The 17332-nt window shown below is 39.8% G+C and overlaps 1 protein-coding gene across 3 annotated transcripts in view; it reads left to right on the forward strand.

Moving 5' to 3' along the window:
• The window catches only part of LOC134656949 (uncharacterized), a 42476-nt gene that overhangs the window by 4932 nt on the left and 20212 nt on the right, over positions 1 to 17332 (forward strand). For 2 of the 3 annotated variants that reach the window (XR_010097568.1, XM_063512609.1), the window contains exons 4-5: positions 8218 to 8269; positions 14010 to 15097. Coding sequence is in view for 1 of the 3 variants with exons in the window: in XM_063512609.1 (XP_063368679.1) it covers positions 8218 to 8269; positions 14010 to 15097 (1140 nt within the window). In the remaining 2 variants the exon portion in view is untranslated. Of the gene's footprint in view, positions 1 to 8217; positions 8365 to 14009; positions 15098 to 17332 lie in introns of those variants that run through there. The other variant, XR_010097569.1, reaches the window with a different exon arrangement.

The following is a 17332-nucleotide window of genomic DNA, read 5'->3' on the forward strand; positions in this document are numbered from 1 at the left end:
AAAATTTAGCCAACTCTTTAACGAAGACAAACAGTGTGGTGCAACCGACCCTAACACGAGTAGTCTTTAAAATAAGTCGTAAAATACTTAGGAAAACTAATAGCTCAAACAAAGGGTCCATTAGTACATGATACTCTTAGTTACAAACGCGCAAGATGCGAAAAGTTTTCTAAATGTTGGAAAAGTTCTCGGAAATTTCAGGAAAATTTCACAGTAAATAAACCTTCTTTTTGTATCTCTATAGGTACAAAAATATGTGTAGTTTCCATGTGACAATTTTGCAATTTTGGAACTTTTTTGACAGCACATCATTACTGTAAACAATCTAAACTTACAGAATAATAGAGACAGTCGCTTCCCAGTTGTGATTCGACAATCTCCTCTAAAAAGGCCAGACGCCTTTCCAATTGCCACACAAGTCCTTGGATGGTGCCGTGAAATTGGTACAAGACGACGACTTATGTATTCACAACGTTTGGTGTGTAAAGTCAATCAATTTGATGCAACCGAATTATACACGCATTAACATTGTAGTTAGTTTGCCTTGCTCTAAGGTACTGAAACATTGCACGCCGACGTCTCTGCTTAGTGCTTAATCATTATTATTAGCGAAAAAAAAATCTATGATATTTAATACTCAGATATAGAAATTTAGAGCGCCTATTCGCATTGTGCATGACTTCTTCAAACTCAGGCGCCGCCCGTTTGTTATCGAAGGGCCCATACAGACGGACTGCAACCCGACGGCAATTTGTATGGGAACTGCACCCCAACTGCAACGTCGGCATGCAGTTCCCATACAAGTTGCAGTCCGCCTGTACCGGCCCTAACAGTTGGTAGCTGTCGAATAGTATGAAGATGTATCAAAGATTCAAAGTTCAATATTTTCCCACGACGCGCTTTGCTTGTATTTCTCCCACCAGGCACTTCACACATACCTAATAGCCGGTATGGTGTCTATTAATCTATGTAACAGATGTAGCACTAAATACTACATCGTCATCTTGGCTAGGCCCCTAGCCAAGATAATCAATCGTTTATTATCGTCAAACGGCCATCGAAAAGTAAAAATGTATTTGTATAAGCAATATGTACCTAGATGTGACGAAACGTTACGTCATAATTTCCTTACATTTTCGATCGGCGTTTTATATACAATTGTCACTTGGCCCCTAATTATACCTGGCGGTCTGGCATGAGTTGCATTCTCGCGCGCGACTCCATACATCTAGCGCGACTTAAAGTATGGACTCGCGAGCGAGAACGCAACTTATGCTAGACCGCCTGGTTATTAACAAAACAGACATTCTGTCCCTAATCGTGAGCCGACAAAGCCCCGTTCCTGTCGCAATAAAGGCTAGACGCCTTTCCAATTGCCACACAAGTCCTTCAACGCGACGTTAAACTAGTACGAGATGGCTTATCTATTCACGACGAACTGTAGGTAATACAGTCAAAATCATGCAATTTTATACCTATTTAGTTTTTTCAATAAATGAAAAGGCTGTTGCTTCCACCCAGCCATGTTCAGCCATTAGTAAATAGTATGTGCTGTTTGTTTATTAGCAATTTGTAAAAGCCCTTCCATCTCTTCCCTTCAGAATCTACTTTAGCGGATTTTACCTTCAAAAAATTATATATTACCCTGAATAAGTAATAACATCTTCACTTCCTTCAGAGCGAGAAGAATCCGAAAATTATTCAAATAACTCCCGCAAAGTCATAATCCTAAATTGCAACAGCCTTGCTACGTCCTTCAGATCATTAAATCGGTACCAAACTGGCTGTCCATACAAAATTTCGATGACATAATCGTGATGCAAGCGCCGGCAAAGTGGAATGATCGGTCACCGATGTGGGACGCGAAAGAGAAAGTAGTGCGGCTAGATTTGAAATACTACGACTATTGGCAGTCGGTTAAAGGTTGAAAGGGCTAAACAGCTGGGTAAAGTGGGTCGCGGAAACAGTCTGGGCTATAACCGCGAAAATCGAAGTTAGCAAATTGCGGGCATTTTTCTCTGTCACTCCAATTCATTGGAGTAAAAGAGAAAGATCCGTGCAATTTGCGATTTTCGGTTTTCGCGGTACACCCTCCGAGCTTGAATTCAGCTTGATGCAGCGTATAATTGTCTACGCAGACGACGTGCTCAAAATGATCTACTCTCATCCAGAATAAGTACAGTTGGGTAAAGTGGGTCGCGGAAACTGTCGTTACAGTTTGAGCTGAGCTTGATAAATACCACAGCCCTTCAGCCGCTTCAGCGTATAATTATTTATGCAGACGATGTGCTCAAAATGACCTACACTCATCCAGAATACGCTAGATTTGAGATATTACGACTTTTGGCAGTCGGATAAAGGGCTGATAGAATTCCGTAAAGTGGGTCGCGAAAACTAATCTCAGTTACTGAGATTGATTATAACTCCCTTTGGTAAAGTATAATTTATCACAATCCAGCCGCGTATTCGCGTCTCACGACAACCCCAAGGTAAACAAGTAGTAGGTAAATAAAGTCGCAATCTAAATTTCAAAATAATCATATTTCGTTTTAATCAGTCTAAAACGAGCTTTGAAATCATGGGTAACTTTTTTTTATTAAGCTTTTTATTACATTTTATTGGTCAAAACCTTTGTGACAGAACTTACGACCTGACTAAGTGATTTTAAGAAACGTAACATTTTCGTCTGGTTGTCTTGTCGGATATCGGTACTACGGGTACGGTCTCACTTCAATCTTTACTTCATAAACTTGTAAGTACTATGGCAATGTGAGCCGGGCGCATTCCTTCCTTACCAAAGATAGTTGCATTGCGAGTTGCAACAAGCCCAGCGCGGAAGTGCGACCCGCTCACCTCCGATGACATCGCCGTGTGCAAGCCTAGGGCAATTCTACAGATCACTAACTTACTAGATGCAAATTGCAATATAACTATTAGTGTCCGACCAAAATCCGTTTTTCGCCGAATCCGAAGGTTCGGTTTTCCTCTAGTTTCGGCCGTAACCGAATCTACGGCCAAAATATGATTTTTATTAACTAAACCTGCCAAAACCTAAACTGAAACTTCGGTCTGACAGTTGACACTAATAAAATAACTATGACAACTATGAATTATACATGGATTATGGCGACGTGTTAAAAGAAGCTTGTCACCAATCGCTGATTGATTTCACAGCGCGACCGCTTATTTCACTAGCGTGATTGCGTCCGTTCCTATTGCTTCTACTCACGTGAATTACAAATATCAACCAATTTTGAGTTAGGAATAAATCTGAGCTATTTAGTAGGTATACAATGGTGTAGTAGTGAGATTCGTGCGGAAGTATAAAAGAGGCTGAGGCCGGAGCCGATATGGCTTTCTAGACAAAAGCGTCCAAATATAGATTTAAAAAGTAAAAGAACAACTGTGACGAACCAAAACGGAGTCTGTAGGTGGTAGTCCCGTCACAATCCTACCCGATTTTATGGGCTCCCCGGCGTGCAATGGCCCTTATGTAACGGCATTGACTAGCCCTGAATTTAGACCTTACCAGCATGAAGCAATTTTATGTCGTGTTTATTTATGCATGCATCATGATTCGCCGGCATTAGATGTGTTGAATACTGTGTCAAATTACCTGTGTCTATTGGCAAATTAGGATTAGAAAATGCGACGCATTATTTAAAATTTAAGTAAAAAAAAACATAGAAACTGGTCCTAAAATTTCCTTCCCTAATTTAATGCCATAGTACACACTGTTACCAAATTGTTCGTACCCCTATTCGCTAGGTGCACGACTGGTGCTGCCCTCATTTTGGCAGACTTTCTACGTTAAATCTTATGGAGTAAAATTAGTTCAAGCGGCTGCCGCTAGTACTAATGTCAGACATTCCATAAGATGCGTTTGTGACGATCAGCGCCACTTCCCCCTCCACCGACTGCGCACCTTGCCAATTGCAATATCATATGATCTGTCGATGAACTCGATGATCAGTGTTTTGCTGTTAGTACCTACCTACTTCCATATCATATCAAGAAATTCATGGAAATACGAGGGGCGTTCAAAATATTCTCGGTATTGATATCTTACGACCTCTTCTAAAATTTCTTTCGTTACTGGCCGCTAAGGTTTATTCATTGACATTAAAAAAAAGTATAATTCGAACCGAGATAGTCTTTTGTTTTTCTGCAATTGCTGAACAAACATGAACATCCTGTGCGAATTGACAATGTTAACTAAATTAGAACATCGATGCGTGATAAAATTCTTGACAAAACAGGGTAAAAATCAAAAAACCATAAAAGAGGAAATGGATTGTGTTTACCGTGAGTCTGCTCCTTCTTTATCTACCATTCAAAAGTGGTCAAGCGAGTTTAAACGCGGAAGGGAGAGTATTGAAGATGACCCTAGACCTGGCCGGCCTGTAGTAGCTACTTCACAAGAAAATATTGATAAAGTGGAAAAACTTATATTGGAAGATGGTCGAGTGAAGGTAAAATCTGTAGCACAAGTAACCAATCTCTCTATTGGTACCGTACATGATATTATACATGACCATCTTAATATGTCAAAAGTAAGTGCAAGATGGGTTCCGCGAATGCTGACTCGGCTTCAAAAAGACATGCGTGTAGCTTGTTGTTCCGATTTTATTGACCTGTGCGGTGAAAATCCTGATGAGGTGCTGCAAAGAATAGTTACTGGAGATGAAACCTGGGTTCATCATTATGACCCAGAGAGTAAACAAGAGTCCATGCAGTGGCACATTAAGGGTTCAGCTCATCCCAAGAAGTTGAAGGTCATCCCTTCAGCTGGCAAGGTCATGGCCACGATATTTTGGGATTGTGAAGGAGTATTACTAATCGATTATAAAGAAAAAGGTGTAAATATCACAGGACAGTACTACGCTAACATTCTACGTCAATCAAAGGATGTAATTAAAGAAAAGAGGCGAGGAAAGTTAACCAAAGGTATTCTGCTTCTGCATGACAACGCCCCCGTCCATACTGCTCATATTGCCAAGGCAGCTATTGTTGAACGTGGGTTTAAAACTGTTACTCACCCACCGTATAGTCCGGACTTAGCCCCCAGCGACTTCTTTTTGCTCCCCAATCTTAAAAAGGATCTGCGTGGAAATAAATTTTCTGACGATGAAGCATTGAAGGCGGCAGTGGAGGAGCATTTTTACACGAAAGATAAAAAATATTTTTACGAGGGATTAAAAAAAATAATTGATCGATCTTTTAAGTGTATGAACATAGGGGGGGAGTATATTGAAAAATAAAAATATCAAACTTTTCGTACTTGTTTGTTTTCATTCTCATATCGAGAATATTTTGAACACCCCTCGTATATCCCATGTTAAGTTTCCCCTTCGACGCGACTGCATTGCCGCTCAATTCCACAACGCTTCCGTCGAAATATTTTCATCATGTAAGTCCGTAGCACCAAGCCATTCACACCCTATCTCGTCTGGTTTAAGGCTAATTTCGCTTGCAAATAATCTGAGGGCCTACCGCGAACACCGAAGTTAGCAAATTGCGGGCATCTTTCTCTTTCACTCTACTTACGGCTTAATTGGATTAAAACAGATAGATGCCCGCAATTTACGAACTTCGGTGTTCGCAGTAGGCCCTCAGTGTGTCGCGGATAACCTGGACGGCTTTTTCTATCACTGTTACGATGAAGAACTTTCTAGGTTGTTTTGACCGGTAAACCACATGTACGAATAAGGCGTGTAAGGAACTGATACTGATTCCAGTAGCTTTACGTAACGTGTGTGCCCCATTTAAAATCGTGCAATTATAGTGAGCGGTGTATTGATTATTCGATTGATGTGATGGGCAGTGCACGGTTGGTCATTGTTGAAATCCTTGTAAGTCTTTCTCCGACCGTGGACACAGTTATATTTTACGGTTGTAAATCGATACTGAATATTACGAAAAGTATTACAAATCGAATGGCCTAACCCAATTCGCGCCGAACAGAGACCTTGCGATAGGTATATTATTCCGTGTTGATCCCCTACCTCCTTTATCTCACGCAAGGCAGTCAAGGCCCATCCGAAATTAAAACTGTATTTTATTGCGTTCCTGCCAAATTTCATGAATATTTGAACAACAAACATTGGGAATAGTTTACCTACCCTAAGATCACGCACCACTCAGGACAATGACCGATAGTTACAATCAGGTTCTTCAAACTTGAATCAATCATTAGTAGTTTATCCTGCAAGGTCGCCGGCTAAACAGGAAATGCATAATTGCATATTACTGTTGCATCACAGCCATCAGTCGCTCACAATCGGCGGGAGGAAGTTTAGAACAGAAGAGACCATTAGGTAGGAACTGTAATGGGAGTTATGCAATGTTTCCACGCGGAGACATGTTAGACGATCATATTGCATCTGGCACCTCTATCGATATTTAGCTTTAACGTTTTTTCACAAACCTAGCAGAAATATAGCAAATTTGCACATCAAGGTTGCGACCAATTTGTTTACAGATCTTTATACAACTACAAGCAACTCCGCTTCGGTACTTTATCCCGTTTACCTATAAGATGAATATAAGTATTGTACAAGAAGTTGCAACCATCATGTCTTATAAGAATATTCGTTGTTTAGTATAATAATAAATCCCATCAAAAACATTACATGTAAAAAGGTGCAAGTCTCGCAACGCTTTTACTACAAAAAAGTTTTGAGATGTAATGTGAAACCAAGTCGGTTATTTTAATCAGTGCCAGGGGGTGTTAAAACCGTGTCAATAAGATATCTTTAATTTGTAATACGTATAATGACTTGGCCATCGCACGGCTGCATAATGACAAAAGGATCATCGTCACCTATTAAAAATAATTCTAATTGAACATAACCCTAGCGCTAATTGCAGTTTGAGCATTACACATATTTACGAGTACGGTACGAGGTACGAGTAAAGCATTATGTGCGATTGCCAAGTCATTATATGTATTACAAACTCAAGATATCTTATTGATACGGTTTTAACACCCCCTGGCACTGATTAAAATAACCGACTTGGTTTCACATTACATCTCAAAACTTTTTTGTAGTAAAAGCGTTGCGAGACTTGCACCTTTTTACATGTAATGTTTTTGATGGGATCTCATCTCTTTTTGTAGGCAGTCCTTCTTTTCGGGTACTCATACCCATACTATGTATACACATATCATAACTAAACATATCTTCATTCATACTCACATCGTACATCGTAGTGTACCTTTACTTTACCTACTATTTGTAGGAACTGCAACAGTAACTTTGTAATATCATATATTTATATGGGATTACAAACTTACTTATGCAGTTCTTAGATCTTTAAAACATGACTGATATTGCAATATTTTTAGGTTTACCCTTTATGTGGCCATTAAACCCTAACTCTACCAAATTTCAGCTCTCTGAGTTTATGGGAAGTACTAATTCTATTCTGATGATCATGAGTGAATGAATGAGTGTCATAAATGCGAAACTTTGCTTTCGCTTAACTTCGGAACTAAATGACCTATAGACTTGAAATTTTGGATTTTAAGTATGTGATTATGGCTTACTGGATGACAAAAATTTCTGCGTTCTGGTCTTATCCAGAGGTTCTCAAATAGGGGCCTGAAAATGCGGCGAAATGGTTCCAGTAAAGGATGGTACGGCAGTGTTTGCTTCGCGCTCGACTTGGCGGGGGCACTACCGTGCCTCCAGATAAAAACTCCCATGAAACGCTGAATAATTCTTATAATTAAATCCTCTTGATGTACGCAATCGGAACGAGATATATCGAAACCATTCCCCACACTTCGTTTTTGGATAGCATCAGTAGGTAGTTTTATAACCCACACAGATTACAACACGCCGCAAGCCGGTCTAAGCCTAATGCAACCGCGATTCCAGTCACAGGGAACGTTCACTGCATTGATGTAATACTACAGAGTTGTGTTGCTCACGTATTCATACTCACGATACCGGTTTACTCTGGTCGGGTGTGTTGTATTGTATATATTTTTTTTTTATTTCTTTACGAGTTGTTTTTTTTCTGTTTTATTAGCCCTACTGTATCTCCAAATGATGATATCAAGCTCTATCTGCCAAGATGATATTGAATCCACACATTTCAAATTCAAACTCATCTTAGGACACATTCGTATGTTTCCCATTGTATACAACACAACACAGTGCAAAAAGATAACTTGATCCACCAGAAAGATAACTTGATTATCCGTTGCAGACGCAGCGGTGGGGTGCAAGCCGGCGCCCGCGCAGCCTCAAGGAAAGATCAGGTACTTCCTCCAATTGTACTGCACACGCCGTCGCGCGCGGACGTGCGTGCTTGTTGCTGATTACGCATGACGGCCTTGACCAGTGATTGTGTACTGTGAGTTTTCTTATCGATTTGTAAACTGCAAATCTTGTAGTATAGATTATTCGTAGTTTTATGGATGAGTGTGGAACTCTTGTGATTTTTCCACTGGATTGTTGTTTGGATTGATTGGAGATTTGAACTAGTGAGTCATTTGCGCCTTTTCCTGTATCCTGTGTCGTGAATATTGATGTAAAGTATTGTGTGTTGGATGACATGTGAGGAGAGCGGAACGGCATTTGGTTGTCATTGCTGACCCAAAGGTTACTTAACCTGACCCGTCCGCGTAATACTCAAGGGTCTAAAGGGAAATACATAGAAAAAAACATTTATTCATGGCATACAAGATGTAAGGGATTTCACGACTAGATAATCGATTGTATTTGGATGTGGTCGTAGGCGTTATCTTATTTAATGAACAGCTGACATATATACCAGTTTTAGTGACGATAACACAAAGTGATGCTCATTTGAATAGTGTAAATAACTTTGGAATATTATAGTGTGTTGTTGCTATTTCTTTTCAAGTGGTGTTTTACAATCGTTACGGATTTTATAAATATAGGTACGCAGATGCTTGGCATGTTGTGCAAATACCTAAACATAAACATGTTGTGCTACTTACAGGTGGCATCACACCACATGTATTTTTACCATTTACCACATGTTTCAAAAAACGCTTTTTTATTTAAAGTACCTACATTGGTATGAACGATTGTTTACGCCGACATTATTAGCCTCGATAACGCGTCATACCATCAATACAGTTAATTGGCCAATTACGAATCTTATTCCAACGACAAAGGGTCGACCAATGACCAGAAGTACATATTTAGTTACGTCGCCGGTTTGGAGGAAAAACCAGCGTTTTGACACAGCAATTATTTCACAATAACAATGCTGAGTCGCAGTTGAGTTTGCTTAATCACTCGCGTGGACGTATTTTGTACCTGCTCAAGTTAGATTTGAAGGGACGCAGAAAAGTGGTTCAGACAAAAAGTATTTTGTCCTAACTTGAGATTTTCGAGTAAGTTGTTTGGTGATTTGTGTGAATATGTTTTTATTTTTACAACAATCTGTGATATCTAATATGTAAAGTTAAGTTGTGACATGTAACGTTTGCATTCCGACACGTTCAGGTAGGTATTTTTTTAATATTATTTAACCAGTAACTAAATACTTTAGCATTCACTTCCTTTATTACTAGTTAATATAAAACCAGTTCTCATCAAATCATAGATACATAGTATGTAATACAATGACCAAGACAGGTTTTTAGTTCTTATCGTTTAATCTTTTCCAGACAGATAAATTTTGTAATCATTACGATACGATATTAATACCGTGGAACCTCGATAAATCGAACGGCGATATCTTTAGCTACACGATAAGTATTGACTAGCTCACTCCGAGTCTAACCTACCCTATCAATCTTGGAGACGCCTAACATCCACCCAAGAAGTAAATAGCACTCACTGGTCGTAATCCACATCTGCTGCTCCGCTGGCTTACAACCAAATGCTATTGGTTGATTCCCGCGCGTCTCCTCTCATCTCCGAATATCTCCGCCTCAGTAGAAAGGAAGTCAAGCAGATTGCCCACATAAACTTTGTAATCATTACGATACGATATTAATACCGTGGAACCTCGATAAATCGAACGGCGGTGACATATTAGTTAGTAGTCGTTCTATGATGTCACAGTAGCGACTTGCTAAAATGTTATGAATCTATTAACCTTCCCTTAAAAACACTTACCAAGCAATTGAAGGGATGTTTACAAAAACAACATAACTGACTACACTGGTTGACACCTAAAACGATTAATAATGTTCTTAAAAAAGTGTCAACCGCTCTAAGCAGTTATGTTGTTTTTGTAAACATCCCTTCAATTACTTTACCATACCAACGATGACAGTAACAGTTTTGAACCGTTACAAGCCTGTCAACACCGATGACATAATGACAGTCATTCCTGACCCCGCGGCCTCGATTGCCAGTCCGACTGACACTAACATTACTCATTTCGTCATATCTCGATTTGGCATTGTGTTCAAATGTGAACTTTAACGCAAAAGGGCAAGTTTGCTTTTGCAATGAGTATTGTGTAAGAAAAGAGTACCTAAAAACAAAGAGATTGTTAGTGAACCCAAACTGGAAAATTGATGCATATTTGTTTTGTTAAGTGATATGATAGTTTTTTTGTTTTTATAAATATTTTGTTTATTAATTTCGTATCATTGGTGAAAACAGAAAAATAAAGGTACTTACGTAAAATATAGTTACGAAGAGAAGTATTTTCTGAAAGGTTATTTTTTAATTTTCTGACTATATAACATATTAGTGAATATGTCGCAGTCGGATCGTATAATCCGCCGTATTACATTATGGCTAGCCGTTTTCAAAAACGGGCGTTTTGAAATGCGGCGGTTTAACGATCAGCCGGATTGAATGCGCGCGGCTGAATGAGAATCCGCCGGAATGTATTCGGCGCCATACGTTCTTCAACACGGCTAGCCGTAATGTAATACAGCGAGTCATTAGCCGCCGCTTTGACAGTTTTTAGTTCCCATTTTTAACACTCGTGGCGCTGCCTGACATAACAACAACCATGGTCTAATAAAACATGGTCTTCTCTTCCCAGAGTGTCACTTGCCTACGTCATAATAACATTGCCACTTTATTTCAACATAACATGTTACATGGGTACATTATATCTATGGTTAATAAGTTAAAATATTTCTTTATAATTTTATAATTTTCATTTATTTGTATTTTATCTTAAATTTTACAATAACACGTCATTTTTAATTATTCGTTAGCAATATCTTCCGATTCACGAAAGAAATTTCAGACGTTCGGGTAATTCTGTTTACACTACTGGCAACACAGGATAGCGCTGTCACATTTGACAATCCGCCATTTTGTCCCTGACCGTCATCCTTGTCGAACGCGTGTTAATTGTTATTTCCTTCTCGCTCAGTGTCAGCAGTCGCAGTGTTTTCCAAACTTTTCACGTCGTAAGCTTGGTAATTAATGTTTTGTTACGAAAATGGTTGGCTGTTCTATTCGGAACTGTAAGAGTAGGGGTGAAAAGGGCAGTATACATTTGTTTTATTTTACTATGTTTCTACATGAATAACTTAAAATTAATGCCGTTAAAATAATTTTCACCGTTGGTTAAAATTCTCCCACATTTTAAAGTTTGAGAACCTGTAAACAGCATGATGACGTAGGCAAGTGACAGTTAGGTCATTCGCGAATCTCGGAAGAGAGTACCAGGCGGAGTATATTATTATACCATGACAACAACAAACTATGAAAAACGCTGGGGTGTCCATCAAATATGGAGTTCGTCGGACTGTTTCTTTTCAAAAAACATTTCCTTCGCAACTTAACTAGAAATATTTGTGAAGATAACTAATTTAATTTTCCTAGATATTTACGAACGTTGTCTTACACGTTTCTAGTTAATTAGGTAACTACTTAAAATGGTTTTATTTCTTGCTTTAGCCGCATTCTAATCGCTTAGTAATATAAATAGCTTCAATTATTAATAAATACAATATGTAGGTCAGTCATGAAACAATTAGTTACTTGTTATATCAGGTCGCTCCGCCATTAATCGCTTAAATGCCACGATGAGTGATGGAGCCACCATCATCGACACCGTTAGACCATTCTAAACCGTATTGCAAAGACGTAAGGTTCACCGATGGCAGTTAAGAGTGATGATATTAGTACGACAGGCATGACAAATTGTGTGCTCGCTATATTTGCAATTTCAATGCAATTGTGCTCAAAGTGGATTGTCGCTTTACTTTCATAATTAGGTACACACGAGTGATTGCACTGGTCATAGAATTGTATACCTTTGAGGTCGCGAAGTCATAAGCTGCCTATCCACTCAGGCGGAGATGAGAGACGTCGTTGATTCCTAACCAATAGCATCATCATCATCCTAGTGTTTGTCCCGTATTGTGACGGGGTCCGCATTCCTGCTTTTTTCCTCCCACTTCGCTCTATCCTGGACATCGGTGTCCGCTAACCCACAGGCGTTTAAATCTTTGGCGATGACATTACGCCACCGCCCCTCCTGTTTGGACCCGGTAAGGCGAAGCTAAGGGCTCTGTTGCTTATCCACCTCAACTCACTTTCTTGGAGCTTATTGGCGTTTCTCACTCCGAGTCTAACCTACCCTATCATTCCTGGAGACGCCTAACATCCACCCAAGCAATAAATAGCACTGGTCGTAATCCACATCTGCTGCTCCGCTGGCTTACAACCAAATGCTATTGGTTGATTCCCGCGCGTCTCCTCTCATCTCCGAATATCTCCGCCTCAGTAGAAAGGAAGTCAAGCAGATTGCCCACATCATGTGTCATACGTGTATCCCAAAATCCCTTCTTATCTAATACCTTTAAACGAGCAATTCTTGCATATTTATTTATTTATATGTATATATATTTCGGGGATCTCGGGAACGGCTCTAACGATTTCGATGAAATTTGCTTTATGGGGGTTTTTGGGGGCGAAAAATCGATCTAGCTAGGTTTTATCTCTGGGAAAACGCGCATTTTCGAGTTTTTATATGTTTTCCGAGCAAAGCTCGGTCTCCCAGATATTAACCATAAAAGTGGACAAAGTTATTCTAGTTTCAATGTAAATAATTTCTAAGGTTTTGTTTACTATCACTTTAATATTTGTAAGACGTTCCCATTATGCAAGCGCATGCAATTATATGTTCATCTTTCTCGCGGCGAAGCTATGGTGGATGCTATAGAAATCGACGCTTACAATTGATGTGGTTGGCATCCGAACCACAATTTTAGATAAACCTTGAATGTATGAAAGCACATAGTGTACGTCGAAGAAAAAAGTGTAATAACGTGGCTTCTTTGGCCTGACTTTCACCCTTGAATTATGTTGGTTTGGTGTCGACATTTTGTGTCACTACTTGTTTTTGTTCCTCCAGCTTGGAGTTATTCTCATAAGTACCTTACTAAAGTCATTTATCTACGGTTTCTGCGGTTTTCGAAACTATAGTTCATCAAGGAAGTTTGCGTAGATTAATTACGCCTACGCTATTACAATCTTATAATCTGATGAACGTTATGCGTGTGTTGCCCATCATGATATTTATTGTGACATCACAACATTACAAACTGCAGTGTCTACTCTAAGTCACAGTAATTAGTCTAGCTAGTCTTTAAACTTTAGTCTCCGCTCCCATACAAAAGCGCTTTCATTTCAACAAAAATCTCAAAAGACCAACTCCAAACCAATAGCTCAAACCGCATAATCCATTCACCCCATTGACCGCGCTCGCAAACAAAACACGGCGGCTGCGAAACGGTGCCGCGGCGAAGTGGGCCGCAGTCGAAATATTCCGACCTTGCCCCCCTTGCGTTACGTGAGCGGTTCGTAACACCGCCCGAGGACGTGACGGTGGCTGCAGCGCGTTTGATTAGGATTTGTTTGCGATTGTGTGTTGAGGTGGTTAGAGGCACACCTCTATCACAAATCAAAGGTGAATCACAATTAAAGGTGATTTATGGAAATATTTGAATGTGTGATGGTGGATTGTTGTTGAAAGAGTATTTGCAGCGTTCAAGTGGAATGATAAAATTAGCGAAGTAACATGGGATTTTTTTCGAACAGATCCGGTCCAACGAAGCCTCGTCGCCCCGACCGCGCCGTATACGTCCCCCGCGCTCTCCGCGCCGCAGACTGCTCCGAGGACAAGCCGGACCCCAAGCGACCGGCACCAAAAGCCTCCAAGTCGCCCACCAAAGACAAGTCCCAGCCCACCACCCCCCGGCGGTCCATCGACAAGACCTACTGCAACGTCTACACCCCCCCGCACCTCCGGAACACCAGGCCCACGGCACCCAGCATAGACCCACCGGCGCCGAACGACTCCGTGCCTTCAGTCTGCCAAGTGCCAAATAGTGATAGTGCAATATCGTTCAGTGATAATAGTTATAACGAGATAGACGATAGTAGTTTTTATATAGGAGATTATTTCGCCAACGGACAACTCGGGCTGTACGCGCCCGACTATTATAACGATTTCGTCAGATACCCGAACGAAGACAACGACTGGAGGACTAATGAGTCCGATGTAAACATGGCCATACCTGAAACGAACCAGAGCAATATTATAGATAACGGATATTTATATGATAAAGACGAGGATGTCGAAGAGAAAGAGTTGAAGCGAGCTTCTCAAGAAATTAATAGAAGCAACAAGAGAATAATCAAACAGAGCTTCGATTCAGACGTTCTAGTTATATCTGACACGGTCGAGGCAGAATGCGAGAAGGAACGACCTGTGCCTGAAGCGATTAACGAGGAAGAGAAAAAGGAACCTGAACCTAAGAAGCTAAAGCCACAACTAGAAGCTAAAGTCTCATTAAAGCGCGAGGAAAACGATTGGGATGCCGTGTTCGACGACAGCGGAGAATGCCTCGACCCGTCACTACTGGAAGAACTCACCTCAACCGTGGGGAAAGTTCACATAAGCAAGGCGAAAAACAGTTACGAACAATACCAAACCCGAGGCCAGGCCTTGTTCAACGGTCCGTACGACGAGACCTTCGGCCACGTGGTGGAAGTGTATGACTTTCCTAGTGAGTTTAAGACGAACGACTTGTTCTCGGTGTTCAGTGAGTACAAGGACACCGGCTTCGAGATCAAGTGGGTGGACGACACGCACGCGTTGATTGTCTTCAGCAGCGCCAAAATTGGTAAGTTTTTTTAGTCAGCTTAATAATAGCATTAGACTCGTACATACTCGCTTAGAAGAAATATAAGTCAGGTTTTGATTTTTTATACACATCATCATCTTCCTCGCGTTGTCCCGGCATTTTTTGCCACGGCTCATGGGAGCCTGGGGTCCGCTTGGCAACTAATCCCAGTAATTGGCGTGGGCACCAGTTTTTACGAAAGCGACTGCCATCTGACCTTCCAACCCAGAGGGTAAACTAGGCCCGTATTGGGATTAGTCCGGTTTCCTCACGATGTTTTCCTTCACCGAAAAGCGACTGGTAAATATCAAATGATATTTCGTACATAAGTTCCGAAAAACTCATCGGTACGAGCCGGGGTTCGAACCCGTGACCTCCGGATTGAAAGTCGCACGCTCTTACCGCTAAGCCACCAGCGCTTACCGTTTTAATTTTTTATACACAAAAAAAATATCGAAAACTTAAAAAAGTTCAATGTCCTCTGGATCTAATGAAGTTACACCTGTCATAACTTACTTTCTATACATCTCGCTCGCAGTGCTCGCACTAATATGTGAGTACGAGCGAGATGGATAGAAAGCAAGTTACGCATACGCTAGCGAATATGTCTGTATCAAATTGGTCCGTCCGTACTAAAGGTGAGAACGTGTGTACTCCAAAAACACGACTAGGACATGAGTAAAAAACACACGACTTCTTAGGTCATTCAGCCAATGAGCCATTCAATCATAAAGCCATTTTGTATCTATGGAACTATTGGAACTTTATCATTGGTCGAGTGACCGCTGACCGTTACACGTCTTTTTTTGGTTAACATATTTTTATTTTTTCCCGGTCCGAGTGATATTTGCTTATTTCCGTACACGAAATAATTCCGGACTTCAATAAATAATTGCAACAGTATGCGCTGCAATTTTATCGCGCGATAGACGAGTAGTAGAACGACGAGCACGCTTGTTGCGTAACGTGGAAATATTGGAAAACCCCTCGAATATGCTTAACCCTTAATCAAACGGAACACTTTTTATGAGATTTTTGAAAACTAAGAATGGGTTTTAGGTAATTTGGGTGCGTAGATTACGAAAAAATATGTATAATTTTTTTTAGTGGGGGGTAAAGGGGGGTTTTGCGGTGGGAAATAATTTCCCGTTATCCGTTACGGAATAGCAAAATATTGAATGAAGTGGGAAATAGTTTCCCATTGTCCGATAGGGTTACGAACTTTTTACTAGTTAGTAGCTCCCCGCGGCTTTGCTTGGAATTCAAGTATGATTTTTAGTACCTAACAGTAAAAAAAATTAACATGCAGGCCTAAAATGAAAGATTGTTATTATCTTATTACAAGAAGTTGGGAATACAAATGAAAGATTATTATTCCATTTCTCTTTACTAGAAATAAATAAAACAAATAAAAAGAAAATCTAAGAAATAAATAAAAAGAAATTCAAATAAATAAATAAAAGAAAAAAGAAAACAATAAAGGGCACAGATTTTTTTGTGTAACAGACAAACGGCCACATATTTTTATATATGGAAACAAATTAAAATTTAGGTGGAGAACAAACACTGGGAAATAATTTCCCACTTGATAAAACCTACCATTTTTTTGTAAATCGGAACAAACAATGGGAAATAATTTCCCACTTTCTAAAACCTTAAAATATTGGCTAAATCATATCGTTATCACAATTCTTTTCAAACAAAACACAGGGAAAATAAGTCTAGTTTATGATAGTATTCAGTGTATGCACTTACAAGATTTTTTTCGCACTTAACCTCAAAACAATAAAAAAACGGTTGATATTGCACAAAAAATCACGACAACTGACATTGACTTTGACGTATGGTCACAAATGGCTGCCAGTAGAAAAGTATTGCCATTTTTCAAATTCAAAATGTTACTAAGATTTTAAATCTGTATGGTTGGTATCGCTGAGTGCTGCCATTAAAAAGATAAAAAATATTTCGTAAATTAGAATGAAGTGGGAAATAATTTCCCGGTATTTGATTAAGGGTTAATAAGTAATAACAGCAGACACATGAAGTGTTGCGCAAGCGGCGCTTGAGTACATCTAACGTCTAAGGACATTTGTTTATTATTTAATCTTCAATACATGGTGACTTATCTTACAGCAAGCGATTATCCCCTTATTCATAAAACTTTAGAGCCTGAATTAGTTACATTCAGTTTTATCCCTTTCTATACTTAAATGACAGATAAAGACAAACGATTCA

Source organism: Cydia amplana, chromosome 1, assembly GCF_948474715.1.
Source record: "Cydia amplana chromosome 1, ilCydAmpl1.1, whole genome shotgun sequence".
Taxonomy (NCBI): Eukaryota; Metazoa; Arthropoda; class Insecta; order Lepidoptera; family Tortricidae; genus Cydia; species Cydia amplana.